The 17,362-nt window shown below is 41.5% G+C and overlaps 1 protein-coding gene across 1 annotated transcript; it reads right to left on the bottom strand.

Moving 5' to 3' along the window:
- Positions 1–321: 321 nt before the first annotated feature.
- xpo6 (exportin 6) lies at positions 322–17,296 on the bottom strand. Its single transcript, XM_069701123.1, has 24 exons — positions 16,529–17,296; positions 15,454–15,544; positions 14,560–14,672; positions 13,856–14,053; positions 12,982–13,141; positions 11,443–11,520; positions 10,781–11,303; positions 9,877–10,003; positions 9,626–9,735; positions 9,304–9,412; positions 9,009–9,101; positions 7,713–7,782; positions 7,421–7,580; positions 7,135–7,227; positions 6,524–6,668; positions 5,775–5,924; positions 4,559–4,748; positions 4,252–4,407; positions 3,611–3,725; positions 2,778–2,949; positions 2,208–2,369; positions 1,891–1,989; positions 1,436–1,666; positions 322–721 (listed from the first exon to the last, which is right to left on the bottom strand). The coding sequence occupies exons 1-24, from the start codon at positions 16,529–16,531 to the stop codon at positions 620–622; spliced, it is 3,450 nt and encodes a 1,149-aa protein (XP_069557224.1). The 5' UTR covers positions 16,532–17,296; the 3' UTR covers positions 322–619.
- Between the last annotated feature and the right edge of the window lie 66 nt (positions 17,297–17,362).

Here is a 17,362-nt window from a genome sequence, read left to right as displayed (position 1 = left end):
AATGAAAACGCAGAAAAGTCTGCAATCTGATACAAACATCTTAAAAACAATAGTGTAAGAACCCGGGCCTGTACATAGACATAAATTAACCAATACCTGAGTTTTACTAAAAAAAAGCACTTTATTAATCAAGCGGGTTTTCTCTTTTTCAGAATGGAATGATATGAAAGATCTTAAGTTGAGAGTCCGTCTCCTTTGGAGATGAAAAAGGCAAAATGAATAAAAGCAGACATTTTAAAAAAACTCAAAATGAGTTGAAAGTGCTCAGTCCCAGCCCGGCTTTGTTGCCGAGGGTGAGAAAGAAGGCCTGGCTCAGACTGCAGACCAGGTTTAAATTTATTGCCAAATTATCATTGGCAATACTTAAGGAGGGCACTGCTTTCCAAAAATTAAAAAAAAATTAAAATAATAATAATGTGCCGACCTTCTACAGTAGAAATCAAAGAAAATCATCAGCAGCATCCTCATCTCCAATTACTCAACCAAACCGTGTGTTGCTCCGTCCTTTTCCTTCGAATCGGGTGAAGCAGAGCTCAATTGGAGGAGTGTTGGGCAAAGTGGTCAGCACAGGCAGTCCTTGAAGATCATCGTTGACGTGTGGAGTGGCTCAGTCATTGTGCTATAGCTTGATGGTGCCGGTGGGCAAGCTGCTATTACACAGTCTGTAGTAGCGGAGGTCATTCACCAGCCGCTGCACACTCTGAGTGAACGAAGGCAGGTCCTTGGGGGGAAAGGAAGAGGAAGAGGAAGAAGAAGAAGAAAATTAGTTTACACTGAACAGAGAAGGAAACGCATCATGAAACATGACGGCTATTAACAGACCTTTTTCCCGCAGCATACACTTTACATCACAACAGCAGGGAAAGCACGGGTGGAAATAATGACGGCTCGGTAAGAGCAAGTGTCCCATGTAAGACATGAGAGTGGACCCAACACGCACAAAAGCAGGATCTCCTTTAAGTGGAGAAGCAGCCGTCATTAATACGCCTGTACTTTGCCTGCTGTGACATGTTTAAGCATCTGCTGTGAAAAGAGTGTCCGTGAACATACACGGTGACAGTTACATCCTGTACGTGGAGGTGGGAGGAGCCTCGCTGGGACTGATGCGAGGGCTCCAGTCTCAAAGATGGAAGACGTATGGAGGGGGAGAACAGCTGCGCGGGCGCAGGGGATTTTAAATAAGCTCTGCTCCGTTACTTTGCCGAGCTGAGCAAGTTGAGCAGAATGCAAGGGGGGGGGGGAAGTAATCACACGCTCGACGTTTACATTCCAGCTTGTTCATTCTGCCCCCGTTTAAACGCAACGTACGGCGTGTGCCGACAGCCTGCAAAATGCATTGCCGTGGTTACCAATGAGGTAACGAATAATTTGCCGGCTCACGGCACAATCCACACGTTACCGACAAAACAACGCTGGCATTCAATTTCGTTCTTACCCGTTCGAGTTTGAAGTTGCGTGCCAGCACGGTTCGTTGGCTGGTGTCCACGCCGTGACAGCCGTTGAGGAACTCCGGCATGAACGCCGAGTAGAAGGCATCAAAGTCGACGGAGGCCATGTTGTATATAGCGATTGTGATTTCCTCCTGAAGCAGGTCGTGACTTTTGTGAAGAAGGACTTGCAGCAGCACGTTGATGAAGTGGAAGAGCATCGAGGTCCGGAAAAGTTTCTAGAGCACAAAAAAAAAGAAAAGAAGATTGACAACGGAGTCGGTAGATGTGTTAAACGGACTCACTGCAGTGAAGACGTGTGGATGAGAGGACAAGGACAAGCACTTCAATCACAAAAGATTCTGTAAAATATATAAAATAAAATAAAAAAAACACACATCCGGATCCACAATGTGCTTCAAAGCTCCAATCAAAAGAAAATTGACAGAAAATCTGAACTTACTCTGTGATACAACTTGTGCTTGCTGTTGAGCGACTCCAAATAGGAGAGGTTCTGCTTGAAGATGTGGATGTCAGGCTGCAGGAAGGACTGTCCAAAAGCCTGGAAAAGATATTTCCAGTCACAAGTCAGGAAATGAAGTGGCGCTAGAGTTACTAAAAAGCTGTATTACTGCCAATCTAACTGGACAGTAAAATTCTTGTCCGCCTGCGAAACAAACGCAAAACAAAAAGTACAGAGCGTTGACTCAACGGACTATTTAAATAAAAAAGAAAAAAAGGGTGAGATGATAATCAGGGTGGACACGCGCACAAACACACCTGCATGGCAGCTGTGAACTGCGCCTCATTCTCCATGGTATCTTCAGCGGCTCCTCTTTGGACAGTCGTTAAGACTGAAGTTTTAAAGAAGTACCTCCAGTTTTGGTGAAGTATTTGGTAAAGCAACTCAAACATCTCTGCCTTCACGTCTGGAGAAGACCGCTGTCGGACAAAAAGATTCAGTAGCCAAATGTTATCCAGGAAATTTGAAGGATGCCGAAGCAAAAAAAAACAAAAAAAACAACAACAACACAGCATCAGGAGGTATTTCACGATTAAGTACAACAAGACAATTACCATGTTCAAAATCTTCCAAGTCGTGACTCGCGTTTCATTTCCAATGACAAACTATTTGACTATTTCTTGTAATACTGGCGGGGTTTTCCCAAAACATTTAACTTAACATACTATTTGAACCATTATCATTTAAAAAAATTTTTTTTATTGTTTCCAAAGGGGAGAAATAGCACCACAGGCTAATTTTAGATGCTAGAAAGACAGGCAATAATGCATATGCGAACACAATAATAAAAATTAAAAAAAATCGAAAAAGATGAAGCACCAACTGACCTCTGCGACGACTGGGTAAACCTGCTCCATGCACAGAGAGAGGATGCTGGGGAGAAAGGGCTTAAAAGCTTGACCGGGCTCTTGCACCACCACCTGCAGGATTTTTAGGAACTTCTGCACGACCCGACACCCTGCGCTGCCCTCTTGCAAAATACTGGCCGCCAGCTGCTCCCTGGAGCACATCACAGAAGTGACACGGTCAATGAAACCCATCGTCTATCAAAACGGGGATGCGATACTCCCGTGACTACCGTACTTTCCGGACTGTAAGCCGCTACTCCTCCTCCTCCCCCCCCCCAACGCTTTGAACCTCGCGGCTTAAACGATGACGCGGCTAATTTATGGATTCAACGGGTTTCGAACGGCTGCGTGTTGAAGAGGGCAGCGTTGAGCTCAGCGGGGAATTTGCCTCCGGATGAAAGTAACGAGAGCGACAGTGAAAACGATCCAACATCGGATGAAGCAGTTCCGAGGCTGTTCAACTCCCGACACCGAAGGAGGTGACTTCGGTGGTTTCAGTGCACAGGAGGAGGAAGATAGTGACCAATGACTTTCTTGGTAGGCTACTGTTTACCGCTAATTTTTTTTTAAAATTTTTGTGACAAGCCGTGTTTCGTTAAAGCCTGTGTAAAGTTCATTTGTTTCAATGTACCGGTAGGCAACCTGCGGCTTATAGACATGTGCGGCTTATTTATGTTCAAAATAATAATTTTTTTTTTTTTTTTTAAATTCAGTGGGTGCGGCTTATATTCAGGTGCGCTCAATAGTCCGGAAATTACGGTAACCAAAGCATCTACCGTTTGTAAAATGAAGTTGAGACAGAACTTATTTACCTGGTGAACATGCTGAGGAAAGTGTGGATGATCTGTCCTGTGAAGGCAACACCCATCTGGACTCGCAACGCTTGAAACAGCATCAAGAAGAAGGCCAACATCTCATCCGTCACATCTGGGGGAGGGGGAGGGAGTTTACAAAGATGGCCAGTCAGACAACCATTTGTGTCTTCAAAGTTTTCAGGAATGTATTTTTTTAATACTCGTATCAATAATTACTTCTGATTTTTACACCGGTGAATTACTTCGGTGGTTTGTGCTGAGGTTAGGAAACGGGGCTTCAATATTTCCTTTTATCTGACCGATACGATTTCAATTTAAAGTAAGCTTTAACATTCATGTGCATTGCTGCACTTGTGAAAACAAGGTCCGTGTTGAAGGAATGAAAAGTTGAACAGTAAAAGAACTCGGTGTGCGCACATCAATCTGCTTCAGCAGATTTAGTAACCGACACACTAATTTTGTCTGTTGGTATTTTGCGTTGCTCTTTCTCACACTAGCTGCATCCATAAATGTCATTTGCTACATCAGACATTAAGACACTTAAAAGGAAAACATTTAGATAGTTGTAATGATGTGAATCTGGTCTGTTGCATGCACGTAGGAAGTAGACAAACATCTCCAGCAGTTTTTCCACCGACCTGGCTGCTGAATAAACACTGGAAAAAGGCTGAGGGACACTTGGACAGACTCCTGAAGACTCTGGTAACAGATCTGCCTTGATTTGGTGGATTCGCCAGAGATGCTGTCCACGATGTCTCTGAGCACAGGCAGCGTCTGCTGTATCACTGCTTTCACTGCAGTCAAGAAAAATGACGAGAAATCACAATTAAAGGCGGACGAAGAATGACAGTGTGTGAAAGGGGGAGGGGTGGAGGGGGTGGGGGGAGGGGCAGAGCAATGATAGTTAAAACAAAAACAAAAGGGGGAAGAATGACTAATACTGACTGTCATCCAGGCCGGGCTGCCGTGGAGTAACGTTCACCGTTCCTCTTAAAATGCGATATTGTCTAGTGAGTGCTGCCAGCAGGTTGCCGTGGTTACTGGAGCGTGTTTGCCACTGCTGGTCACTCTCCGGTAAATTTGGCCATGGGAGCAGCAGCATGTTGGATAAAGCCCTACACACCAGCAAGTGACCCTGTATGAGCACACACAAACAAACACAGACATTTTCAAATATTTCACATTTAAGATCCTTTAAAAAAAATATATATATATATACAGTGAACCCTCGCTATAACGCGGTTCACTTTTCGCGGTCTCGCTACTTCACGGATTTGCATCGTGCATTGTGTTCTGCATTCTGATTGGCTAAACAGTCTCTCCGCTTCTTCTCTACCTGTTTGTCAATAACGTTGCGGTTTAATATGTACACGTACGTAAAACAGCTTGCCAAATTAAAAATAATCGATGGTGGCATGTCGGTTTATAAGAATCTTTTTGCCCAGAAGAAAAAAGAGCGACAACAACTACCGATAACTATGTTCTTCTCTCGAAAAACCACACCTGCACCGCCGGCTTTAGAAGAAAGAACCGCTGCAGAGCGGAGTCAGGATGCAGCGGCTCAGTCAGAAGAGCAGTGAAATACACGAGTCACTATTTGTCCGACTGTACTTTGTATTTGTTTTCATAATCATTTTTCATTTCCTCCCGTTCTAATCCAATGACTCGGGTCGCAGTGGGGCGGTGCCGATCTCAGCAATTTGAAGCCTTCAGTTCGTATTGATGATTAAAATTATTATTTTACAGTACAGTAGTTATTTGTTAAAAAAAACACATTTATACAGTACTTTTATTTGTTAAACAAATGCTTGGGCTTGTAAAAAGGTTTTGTTCTTTGGTTTCAATGTATTATGGAGTATTTCATTGTATAATAATTGTAAAAAAAATAAAGGTTCCTACTTCACGGATTTCACCTATCGCGGTCTCTATTTGGAACGTAACCCCCGCGATAAACGAGGGTTCACTGTACATATATATATATATTCTCATTAGTTCTGCTGTGTAGTATTTTACTTACAGGGAAATGTTGGACTCATTAAAAATACATTTCCAAACATCCATCTTATGAATTCTAACTCTTATGCTCGGTAAACGTGATGCGTTTAAAAATGAATAATATAATCATTTGATATATGCTAAATAAAAATCAACCAGTATTAACCTCCTGGGGAAGTCTGCGCGTCTGATTCTCGGCAGTAATCAGGTTGAAGATGTTCTGAACTGCTGGCAGAGTGACCAAGAACACAGGTCTCACTGTAGAAGTTATGGAAACCATCAGATGACATGCTGAGAGCAGCAGCTTTTCAGGTACCTGCACAAAAAGACAGAATTTAAGTGGAACAATAAAAGAACAATTTGGTCACGATAATCTTTAGACCGCGATTCACTTCGTCATGTGTGTCAGCGACCACACAACAGGCAACACGATCAATAACACAACATTATTAGTTAACTCATCTGTTGCGTACATGGTGGGAACTTGCATCATTTTATCATGAGAACACGCAAACTAGGGGACAATTTAAAAAAAAAAAAAAAAAAAAAAAAAGACCAGACTAATAAAGCGGAAAATAAACACACAAAAAACCGTGTGAAAATAAGCGGCAGGTTTTACACATTGGTTAACAGTTTCTATATCTTACTTCCTCCTTAACAAGAAACTGTTGCAACATGAACCTGCTGTCACTATTTAGATCAAGTGCCCATCAACGGCAGCTTCTTTTTAAAAAAAAAATATATTCTCACAACAATAATGAATCTGAATTTGTGAAATTTACTTTAATAAGAGATTTGGAAAGACGCATTTTCAGTGTCTTTAAATTCATGTGGATATTTACACAACAAATAAATAAATCAAATGTAAATATCCTCTAAAAAAGGAAAAAGAAATGCGAGTATGAGATGAGCTACCTTAGCTGTGATGAGTGGGCTGCTGGCATCTACGGCAGATGTGATGAGGTTGATGAACTGGCTCTGGTTTTGACTGTGGACTTCACTGTAGAACTGTGCGAGCCAGTGAGAATAGGCTTGCAGAGCAGCGAGGGCCTGCGCATGTCTGCAACAAACGAAACAACCGTGTTAAAACATGTCTCTTCTTAATACAAAATTCCTCAACTCTGCTGTAAATTAGCCTTCGCGAGGTTTCCGGTTAAGTGTTTAAGATATTCATGGTGGCATCGATGTTGTTGGTTGTGTATTTCTGACGAACACCGGAACATAAAATGTCAGTTTCAGAATAAAACGTCATCGTGTAAAACACGAAGTCGGACTAAAAAGGTGGCAACTACACCGACAGCACGCAAGCTGCCACGGTGTCTTTTCACTGGCTTTTATTTATGCAGTAAAATAGAAAGCGTCCTAACGTCACACAGACTAACTACTGTGTAACTATTCACTCTCTTAGTTCTCTTGTTTGTGACACCGTGTTTGTTAAACAGAACCGTTTAATCCTGTTCCTTCTAACCAATAGGTCACATACACAGGTTTGGGGTTGAATTCCCCTTTAAACATGTGATACTCACACGTCAATGAGGTCTGGCTTGAGCACCGAAGGCACAGCAGTCTCCAGGTCATACAGGCTGGTCTGAGAGCCGTAGCAAGTCACTTCAACCAATCTTAAAAAAACAACAACAACAAAAAAACACACACACACGGTCCACCGTACGTTACTCACTCATCCAACACCGCAAAGACTTTCAGGATGAAAAACACTGAACATAAACATGAAATCATTTCCACAGAACACGGAAACAGAAAACTGTTCATTGTAAAGCATGCCGTGTTTTAGAGGAGGAGCAGAACACCGACCTCTCCACCACCGCCAGGGTGTCATTGAAACGTGCAGCGAAAACCTCCCCGATGAAATATTCAGCCAAGCGTCCAACAGCTTGAAGGAGGGAGCTGAGGTCCCTGAGAGAACAGTGAAGCCGACGGCAGTCATTCTCCGCACTGATATTCAGCCTCCGGCCTGGAAAAAAAACAAAAAACATCCCTGATTATTCAAACATTTTATCCTACGGATTATATGGATCAGCCGTCATTCAATTTAAATAAAATGAAAGACTGTGACAGTGAATTTGATATATAACAGGTTACTTACTAGTGCCAGTGGTGACAATGAACTGCTGCAAACCCAAGTATACGTCCAGGTTTTCTTGAAGGACCGGAAACTTTAAAAGAGATGGGACGAAAAAAAAAGGAGAAGCCTGTCAACGACTCCGGATATCATTTCTTACACGTTAAGAAATATCCCAGAGTGACATGAAACAAATTCTGTTCAATATGCTTGAATGTCTTTTGAAAAACAGCCGAGAAACAAACACATTACACAGACAATATGGGATTGAAAGACAGAAGAAAAAAAAAGAATATGAACACAGTATCACAAAACCAGAGGCCAAGAGCAACTTATCATGTGATTAAACTGGTTTCAACAGGAACCAATTCATGCCATCTCTTTTTGAACAGAATTTGATTTCAGTTTAATGAACCGAGTTATAATAAAAGTACGACAGAACCTTCACTGGGTACACCATTTTTTGTAACTCATCCCCCAATGTGCTATAAATAGTCTGTCGTGTTGATTACACCCCCACCAAACCAAAACATCAATAACAAACCACAAATACATGCCACATGTTTAAAAATTAAGTGACATTTGAATAAATCTGAGTTGTGAAAGAGAAGGTATATTTTCTGTCTCTTTTTATATCATCCAAATAGACAACCTCCAACCCAGAGAAACACACAATTCTACATTTCACACCTCTCACACATGCTCATGTCAGATCTGTAAAACAGCTGAACACGTCATCCTACTTCTGTCTGAACTGCCTCGAGTTAAAGTTGACTGAAAATGTGACACCCAAATGGAGGAAATAAAAGCTGAAGAAAAAGTAACAGTAAAACTAAATGATAGAAAATGTGGAACTAAAGCTTCACCTCCATTTTGCACGTGTGTCATATGCATATTCCACTGGTTTCACCAATGAATGAACTAGTATTACGTTCCATTGTTGAGGAAGAAAAAAAAAAAAAACAAAAAAACGAATGGTTAACCGTTTACCATTATTCTGGCCTGATGCACAATATTAACAGAACTCTTCCATCCAATCAATGACAAGCGGTCTAGTATAATATTCAGGAGTTATTCAGGTTTGTTTTGGGAAGCTACAGTGTGTGAATAAATGCTTTGTTATGCATATCATGTTTTCAGGTTGTAAGCATTCTTGTCGCTGCAAACACTTTTCTACAAGAGTTGTGAAGGAAAAAAAAAAACAAAAAAAAACTCTACGACAATTTGCTCGAGCAAGAATCCTAAAACTGTAAAGCTCCTGAATAAAATGCCAAATAACCCTAAAAAAATATCAAGGTGACACCAACAATGATCTCTTACCAGAGTGGAGAATGCATGGGATGGGAGCAGCTCCATCACCTTGGCAACCACCTCCAGACTCTGACGCAGGTACCTTTGCCACTCGGTCTGTTGCTATAGTTACCGAAAGAAAGGGAACATTCAGACTTTGAAGTGAAAGATACACCTTTGTAATGTGCACGCGTGTTTAATATGCTGATAATATCAAATACTTTTATTGGAGACCTTTTGAGGCCACAAGAGATGGACAGTGCATGTTGTGTAAAAAGGTGCAAATGACAAATTGTGAAATGTTGTGGAGATAAAAAGTTCTTACATCATCATCCAGAGTCTCATCATCCAGCTCCTCTAACTGGGCCTGATTGTATCGGAACTGTATGCGATTCAGAACTTCCCTTAACAGAAGAACTAAGGCATCTTTGTACCTGTCCAATCACAAAAAAAAAACCCCAAAAAAACATGCATCACAACAGCAATATCAAACAATAACATTACATCAGACATTTTGTGCACTTGTTTGACTATAATATATATATATATATATAATATAATATAATATGAAGTGTAAGGTTGCATTAATGCGAGATCAATTTTAGGTCACTGGGTGTTTCAAACAACAGGTTTCCTGAGTGATTTACCTATTTAGGACACTCTCTCTGTCTGCTAGTCTGCTTTTGATTTTGGTGGTTAGAAAATCCAAAAACACACTCCAAATGTCCAAACAGGCAAAGTAGCCATCGTGGGTAGGCTGAAGAAAGAAAGAAAAAAAAAAAGAAAAAGAAAAAAAAATACAGAAACGATGAGAAGCAGGTTTGCGTGAAATCTGTAGGATTTAACACACTGTTGTGTGATGCATAAATCAATCATTGTTAGACAAAGTTATCATTACCTGGTTGAAGGTGTACTTGAAAAGCAGGGCAAGAAATTCTACAATAGGAAACTGAGGACTGGATTCAATTCGCCTCAAGTGAACACTGACAAATAGGCGCAGAAAATCTGTGAACTTTTCCAAGTAACTGCAAGAAGAGAAAGAAATCATTAACGCAGACATTGAAGTCGCCCCATAGATCTTAAATCCACATTTCCTCATATTACTAAATCAAAGTGTGTGTGTGTGTGTGTGTGTGTGTGTGTGTGTGTGTGTGTGTGTGTGTGTGTGTGTGTGCGCGCGGCAAACCACGAGACGCCTCCCTTAATAATCATGAGGATGTCACGGATGATGTGATTACATTAAGCTTAAGGCAAACAGGCCATTAAGTCTGCTGATCATCTCGCCTTTTATTTGTGGTTGGATCTATGCTGAAACTGAGCTTACAAAAGCTGACAGTCAACCGTAAAACGGATACATGTACGGCACACTGCCATGTTAACTTAAGACGCAACAATGGACAAGTTTAAACTAAGTGGAATGAATAAACATAAAACAAAATGTGGATATGTTTTAAAATGCTTAACAAAGACCAACACGAAAAATAAGGTATTTTCAACGTTCTAAAGTTAGTAATAATGGCATGTTCTCAGATAGAGGCAAGAAACGTAGACCAGAGTGACACACACACACACACACACACGTGACAGAGCTGTGCTACATGGATGTAAAGACGCAGTGTTGAGGACAGCTGTGATGAAAACAAAGAGTGTTTTGAGAGATGCGCAACTAGGAAAAAACACAATGTGCAAAATGTCTGACTGAAAATTAGTGTAACAGAACTAAATGTGACCAAGTTGAAATCCATTTTCTAACCCGTAAAGACCTTCACGTGCACCGATAGCACTAATGGGCCGAGCCATACCTCTCATCGAGTTCCTGTAAGCGGCTCTTGACTGTATGAGCGTTGTTCTCTCGCGTCAGCTTCTGCAGAAGAAAAAAGGTCTGCTGGAACATTCGCAGCAGGTACTCCTCAAAATCCATCGGCACACAGTTCTTTGACACCAGTTCATTGACACAGGTCATGGCGAGTACACCGAGCCGGGCGCGATCCACCTTGCTGCCCTCACTCTGCTGTCCGTTTCGCCCTCCTCCATTAGGCATCGTCCCAGGATTAAGCTGTCCATTTGAATAGGAGGAGTTGGAGGAGATGAAGGATCCCGTCTTGGCCTTCGTCCGAAGATCACAACCAAAACGTGCAAAGTGGAAAATGGATGCCAGCAGGGTGGGTGTAATACTTGTGGATAGAGGGATCCAGCTGAACAGGTGGGCCAAACACTCCAAAACAAGACAACAGAGCTGCTGACTCTCATTGTCCAACGCTGCCATGGGCTGACAAAGCAGCTTCGAGTACTGGCTGCCCTGGAACAGACTGCCCAGCAACTCCACTGACACATTTCAGAAACACAAAACGGTGTGGTTAACACAGCAAGCCAACTGCTTCGTAAAAAAAAACAAAAAAAACCTCAATCAATTACAGCCAAGTCTTCGTGGTTTTAACGAACTCATCGTGGACATTTCACTCACCACTTTCTCCCGAGGTGGGTGAAGGAGGCGGGGTAGAAGCGATGACACTGTGCTTGTCCCAGTAGGTCTCAAGGATACCTGCACAGCGAGGAGTGAAGAACCCAGTTACTGACACGTACTAAAAGAATTCCTCCAAAACATTTCTTCTCACTGACAGCTTTACTCCAATTTTTGGCAGATTTATTTCTTCAGTCAAACCAGATCAGCTTTTCAATAGATGTGCGTGCCGTAGTTTGGAAATTAGATCGGATTTGCATTGAACACAGTCCTTTATATGCATTGCAAAGTGGCACATTTCCACCGAGGTAAAACAAAGAGGGAGCACTACGGGCTCAGCCAGACTTCAGTATACTCATTGCATACATATACACTCGTGCATGTATCAAATGCCGGTTCCTCCCAACACAGAGCAGGTGCTGTGGAATAAGCAATACAAGCATGAATCTCTTTTCTGCATCTTGCCCAACCTGTAATTTTGCTCCCATTATGACAGAAATGCACTACAACTGAAAGAAAAAAATGGAGACTATCTAAATCATTGTAATACAAAAAAAACCCCAAAAAACAACAACAACAAAAAAAACCACATTTGTGAATTTTGTCTGTCAGTTGCTCTTGAAGCATTTAGAGTCGTTCTCTCTGGAAACATTTTTGGGCTCATCATCTGTGACTAGGAATGTACCCAACACTGAAATGTATCAGTCAAACCGCATTTAGCTGTTCAATACAACGATTGGAATAACTGTTCCTTTTTTTCCATATAGACTATCTAGAGGGAAAAAAAAGACGAGAGACATGACTTGCTAGTGACAGTGAAGAGGGGATTAAAAGCCTGACTGAGTGTTTTATTTTGTATTTCAGTCACGTAACGACTCTCCTGCCGAGGGAACGTCCTCGGTTTTGTCTCAGATCTATCAATGAATGTTGTCCACCGACATGTATACTTAATATGCATATTATTAACTTCTTCACTGTGACTTGCGTTTCATTATTTTGCCTTTGTACAGTGTTCAGTACAGCTGACCTCACTTCAAGAAATAAAAAAAAAAACACCACCATCTTATATGCATGCCAATGTAGCTGGTCTGCTGGGGATGTACAGGGGACATGCCTTACTCTACAAAAAAAAGCATAATCCAACATGAGGGTTGTTGTAATATTATCAATTTGAATAGATAGCATTGCCCACGTGGGTTTTTCTTTACAGTGTTCACAATATACCTGCTACTGTTAGTGGTGCTTTTCTTTGGTTTTGCTCACAAATATAGATCGAGTTACTGTTAAAGGTATGCATTTATAATAAAGTTGTTCTATCCACCTGTACATCTTTATGTCAAATGGTGGATTGACATAAAAGAAGTTGAAGTAAAGCCAACAATTTTTAATCATGATTTCTCTCAAGTTTATGCAGAAAATCATGCATAACACTTAAAAATAAAATAAAATGTTGCCGTGACGCCCAGCCCAGGGCCTCAGACTTCCCAGAGTCTATTAGCATTAGGAAAACAAAGTGCACAGATTATTGAAGGTTGTCCTTACCGGTTAACAGTCCAAGCACTGTCGGTACCTGCTCCAGCAGCAGTTTACGCAGCTCATCTTTTCTGGCAACACTCAGGTCTTCTCGAGGACACGCAAGTTCTTCTGATGTGGTTTTCAACATCACCAGCCCCAGTGCAGCCAAAGCTGGCGACTGGATCAACTGTATTTCAGAAATTGACAAAGGAGAGCTCAGCAAGACTCGTACATTTTGCCAAATAACTACAGGTCCTTTAAAACGGTTTCCGGACTGTTCCGTAAGGAAGCAGCCAATACAGATTTAATAAAGGTTTCTCCACAGTTCAAGGTTTCTGACAGTGTTATGAACATCAAACTTAATTAGCTTCCAATAAAATTAATGCACTTTCATTAAATAAAATGAACCTTCACTATTGCATTACACGCAAGTGTGGCTTTTAAGCTTGGCATTTACTAGCTAAAGTCATCGCGGGACAAAATACATCCAGATCTAGTCTGTGTTGCCACCATGGACGAAACATTTCGCTGTGGAAACCCTGCAGTCTATTCAATCAATGTTAGAACATTATTTTTTTTTTTTAAAAGCTATTTTCTTCTGGGTTATAAATGAAGCTTCTGCACTTAAGAGTGTGCCACATCCTCATAACATCGTCTCTTGGACTGAAAATGCTAAAATAACTAGAGAACATTATTTCAAAAATACAAAGGGATGTTAGAAAAGAAAGAAAATCTGCAACACAGTTTGAGTAAATATGACCGATGCGATAGGTAAAGGCAGAAGGATGCTTTTAAGAACTACTTCACAGAATCTGAGATGCTCATTGTATCAATCAGCACCCGGTTACTGATGATTAAAACGAAAAGTTTTAATAGCAGGAACGACTTAGGTAGGACTTACCTGAAGGGTGCTCGTAAAGAAATCATGGTAGAACATTGGCCAGTCCTGGCGGCCAATGTCCACAATGACTTTGCAGAGTTTGTTACGGATGAAATAGGGCACAGATTTGTGCTGAGCAAGCAGGAGTTTGGGCAGACAGCTGCGAATCTCCATCTTGTCTTGTGAAGCAACACCAATCCACATCTTGTTCACGAGGTTCTGAAAGTAAAAGGGGACAATCAGCTGTCAACGCCGTGTCTGAGGAAGACTCCACATTTGCACAGACATATTTTGTAATTATCTCATGATAAATAATCTATTGAAATATATTTTCTGCAATATATTGCCCACTAAAAATAAAGTTTACTAACACCCCTTCCACTACAAAAATAACACTGCACCTACATTTAAGCATAAACATCTCCGATATGAATTAATGAAGGTGAAAGTCTGTCCAAAGGGGGTCACGGGATGTTAAACATGTAATCTTATGCAAATTGTATTACACACTTAGCAAACTAGCTTTGCCGAATTTAAAAGATGACGAAACAGGAAGACGGCATGAAACTGACTCTCGTTCTCATGCACGTCTTCCTGCAGTCTGGAGATATAAAACAACACTTTTCTCTGACAAATGTCTTATTTTTAAAACATTAAAAAGGAAATCAAGGCTCTCGACAGCACTTTGAACTAAAAAATAAATATCTCCCGCCAACAGGACTTACTTCAAATACTGTGAGACTGTACATCATTACATACTCGTTCCGAGTGTTGGAGAGGAAGAACAAGCAGTGACGCCACGCTTCACTCTGCTGTGCAAAGTTATTAAGCAGCTCTTCTGCAGAGAAAAGGAAGTAGGCATGATCTCTGACAGAGCGTAGATGACAATATAGGACTTCACTTGCACACAGACTGATAGTAGTGCGTCACAACACAGGAAGTATTTAAAAAAAAAAGAAAAAAGTGATGCAAAACAATACTTTTGATAGAAGGCAAATATTTTAAGGTCACATTAAATATTCTACAACTAGATCCACACAACAGTGTATTCTAGTTGCAAGTACACTGTATTTGGGGAGCCAGACTTTAGAGGGCAGATATGTGTGAAATCACAAAAAGCTTTGGCAGGAAAGGGTGCAACATGGGGAAAAACCTTTACCATTTCTTATTTACACCGAAAGATATGAAAGCCTTGTGTATATTAGCTTTTTACCAAACTAATAGGATGAGACCCACAAAGTGATTGAATAAAACATACCTTTGAATATTAAGTTAATATGATGTTAAACTGAACTTTGGGCAAAATTCACTGAAGTTTTGCCAACTTTACATTTTTAAGCGCTCATTTTGTGGCATTTCACCTCTTTTTTTTTTTTCAATCGAGACAGAAGAGATACTGACAGGAAATGAGGAGGAGGAGGAGGAGGAGGAGGGGGAGCCCCTCCTCCACAAAGATCCACAAGGCCTGCAGTTGAACCATGGATGATTATGTGGCATGCACATTAACTATTAGGCTACCCGAGCCCCTTTATATCAATGTTTTCTCGACCCGTGTTGCTTCCATTTCAAACCAGCCCTCGCCTCTCTTTAGTGACGGTGTTCACGAGGTCAAACTTTACCTATTTCTCTTTTTCGCTCATTAGTGGTGCAGTTATGAAAGAACTCGGTCATCAGGCTCTCTAGCGCACGCAGTGATGCCTCCTCCGAAGCCTGGCGGGCAACAAAAAGCAAAGTTAGGTACAAACGGCACATCTAGACGATTTGACAACATACATAGCACTGACCACCTGATGTTGTCAATCTGCGAGCATGGCAAAAAAAAATAAACATCTGTGCGTTTGCCAAGTGGGGGGGGTCCATGTGAAGCCTCTCCCAACTACTATTCACACACACACCAGAAACCCATGATTACAGTGAGGAGGACGCACCGCCCACCATCTTGTTTTAACTTATCCCAGCATTTATTGGGGGCAATTTCTCGTTGGGCGAAGTTGTTTACAAAGTGCATGCAAAGTGCACCGTGCAGCACAAGGCGAAGTCAAAAACGGCGAGCCGGGAAAGCCGTCTTTACACGTTCATACCTGCACATGATATAATCAACGCATTTCACATGTGCCACTGATCGGTGTGCACGTTTGGCCTCGTCTCGTGGAGGGGGAAAAAAAAAAAAAGAAAAAAAGAAAAAGAAATATGGTTTGGCAAAACTGCAATTTGGCCTTCTCATTGTGCAGGAAGTTTGGGCCCTGCCTCCTCCCGTAAACCAAGACAGCAAAATAGAGATGTTTTAAAGAGCACTCAGTGAAAAGGGCAGGTTTGAATTCCTCGAATAAGCCACAACTTGCCGAAGCTCAACACGACTCACGGCAAAATATTCGGTTTTGCAAGATGGGGCGTCTCGTAACGTGGAAAATGTTGAGCCGTCACATCCCGTGAAATACCTTGAACACCTGGCCTCAAACCGTTACATGACATTTGCGGTATACGATCGTGGAGGGGAGGAGGGGGGATATTAAAGCTGTAGGTGAAGTAAAAGGAGTTAATATTTAATTCAGGATCAGGTTTGTGTGTTCCTGCTCACTTTATTGCAATCGAGACGTCGAGCGATTTGCGAATAAGACAGGAACAAAAAAATAATAATAAAAAAAAGGACATCGTGCATAACTACGTAAATAACACGCGTTAAATCAGACTTACCATGTTTGGCTGGCTCAGGTGCTTTTTTTTTTTTTCTTCAGTCTACTTAGTCGCTAATAATCACAGTAATTAGCCAACATGAGTTAGCTGGCTAGCCGATTCTGCAGCTAACGTTAGCTGAGGTGTTGCTGGCTGACGTTGCCGCAAAAGAGGCTCATCGTGGTTTGTTTAGGTCGAAACTCGACGTACAAAAACAAAATATATATATATATATCTTTATAAAAGGCCGAGGATGTTAACTTAAGTTTACAACCACAACAACCTTGTTTTTTTTTTTTTTGTTACCTTGCTCGAGCAAAGCGCGATCTCGACTACCGAGCATGAAGGCTGAACATCGGGTCTGCTGTCTGCAGCTGGCCGCTCAGTCGCACCGTCGTTTAAAGCCAATTCCATTTACCATCACGTTAAATATAGAAGTCTTGTTTGTTGTTGTTGTTGTTGTTGTTGTGTGTAAGCGTTAATTAGAGTCCTATGTCAGCCATGTCCGACGCTGTTGTTTCGCCCGGGGTGCTAACGTAGCAGCGGATGGCTAAACTCGTTAGCTTTTTTTTTTCTTCTTCTTCTTTTTTTTTCCAGAAGAATGAATTCGTCGCTTTCGTGAGTTAACTGTCAACCGCAGACGTTTGTAAATTTGAGCGAAAGTATTGTCTTAACGAATTAGTTATAACGCTACACGCGCGCTCGTTCCTGTTATTTCTTTCTGTCTCTGTCTGTCTCTGTCCTCTTTCCAAAGCTCAGGGCGGCTCAAGAAGACAAGAGGACAGAAAGACAGCTCCGGCTCCTCCGCGACTTCCTCTTGCCGCGACCAACCCGATCAGCTCGCGTTACGTCACT

Source organism: Brachyistius frenatus, unplaced genomic scaffold (assembly GCF_029030835.1).
Source record: "Brachyistius frenatus isolate BFR_SWC_R1_liver_20210118 unplaced genomic scaffold, ASM2903083v1 Contig_36, whole genome shotgun sequence".
NCBI lineage: Eukaryota > Metazoa > Chordata > Actinopteri > Embiotocidae > Brachyistius > Brachyistius frenatus.
The sequence above is the reverse complement of the archived record's forward strand: the minus strand, read 5'-3'. Positions and strand labels throughout refer to the sequence as shown.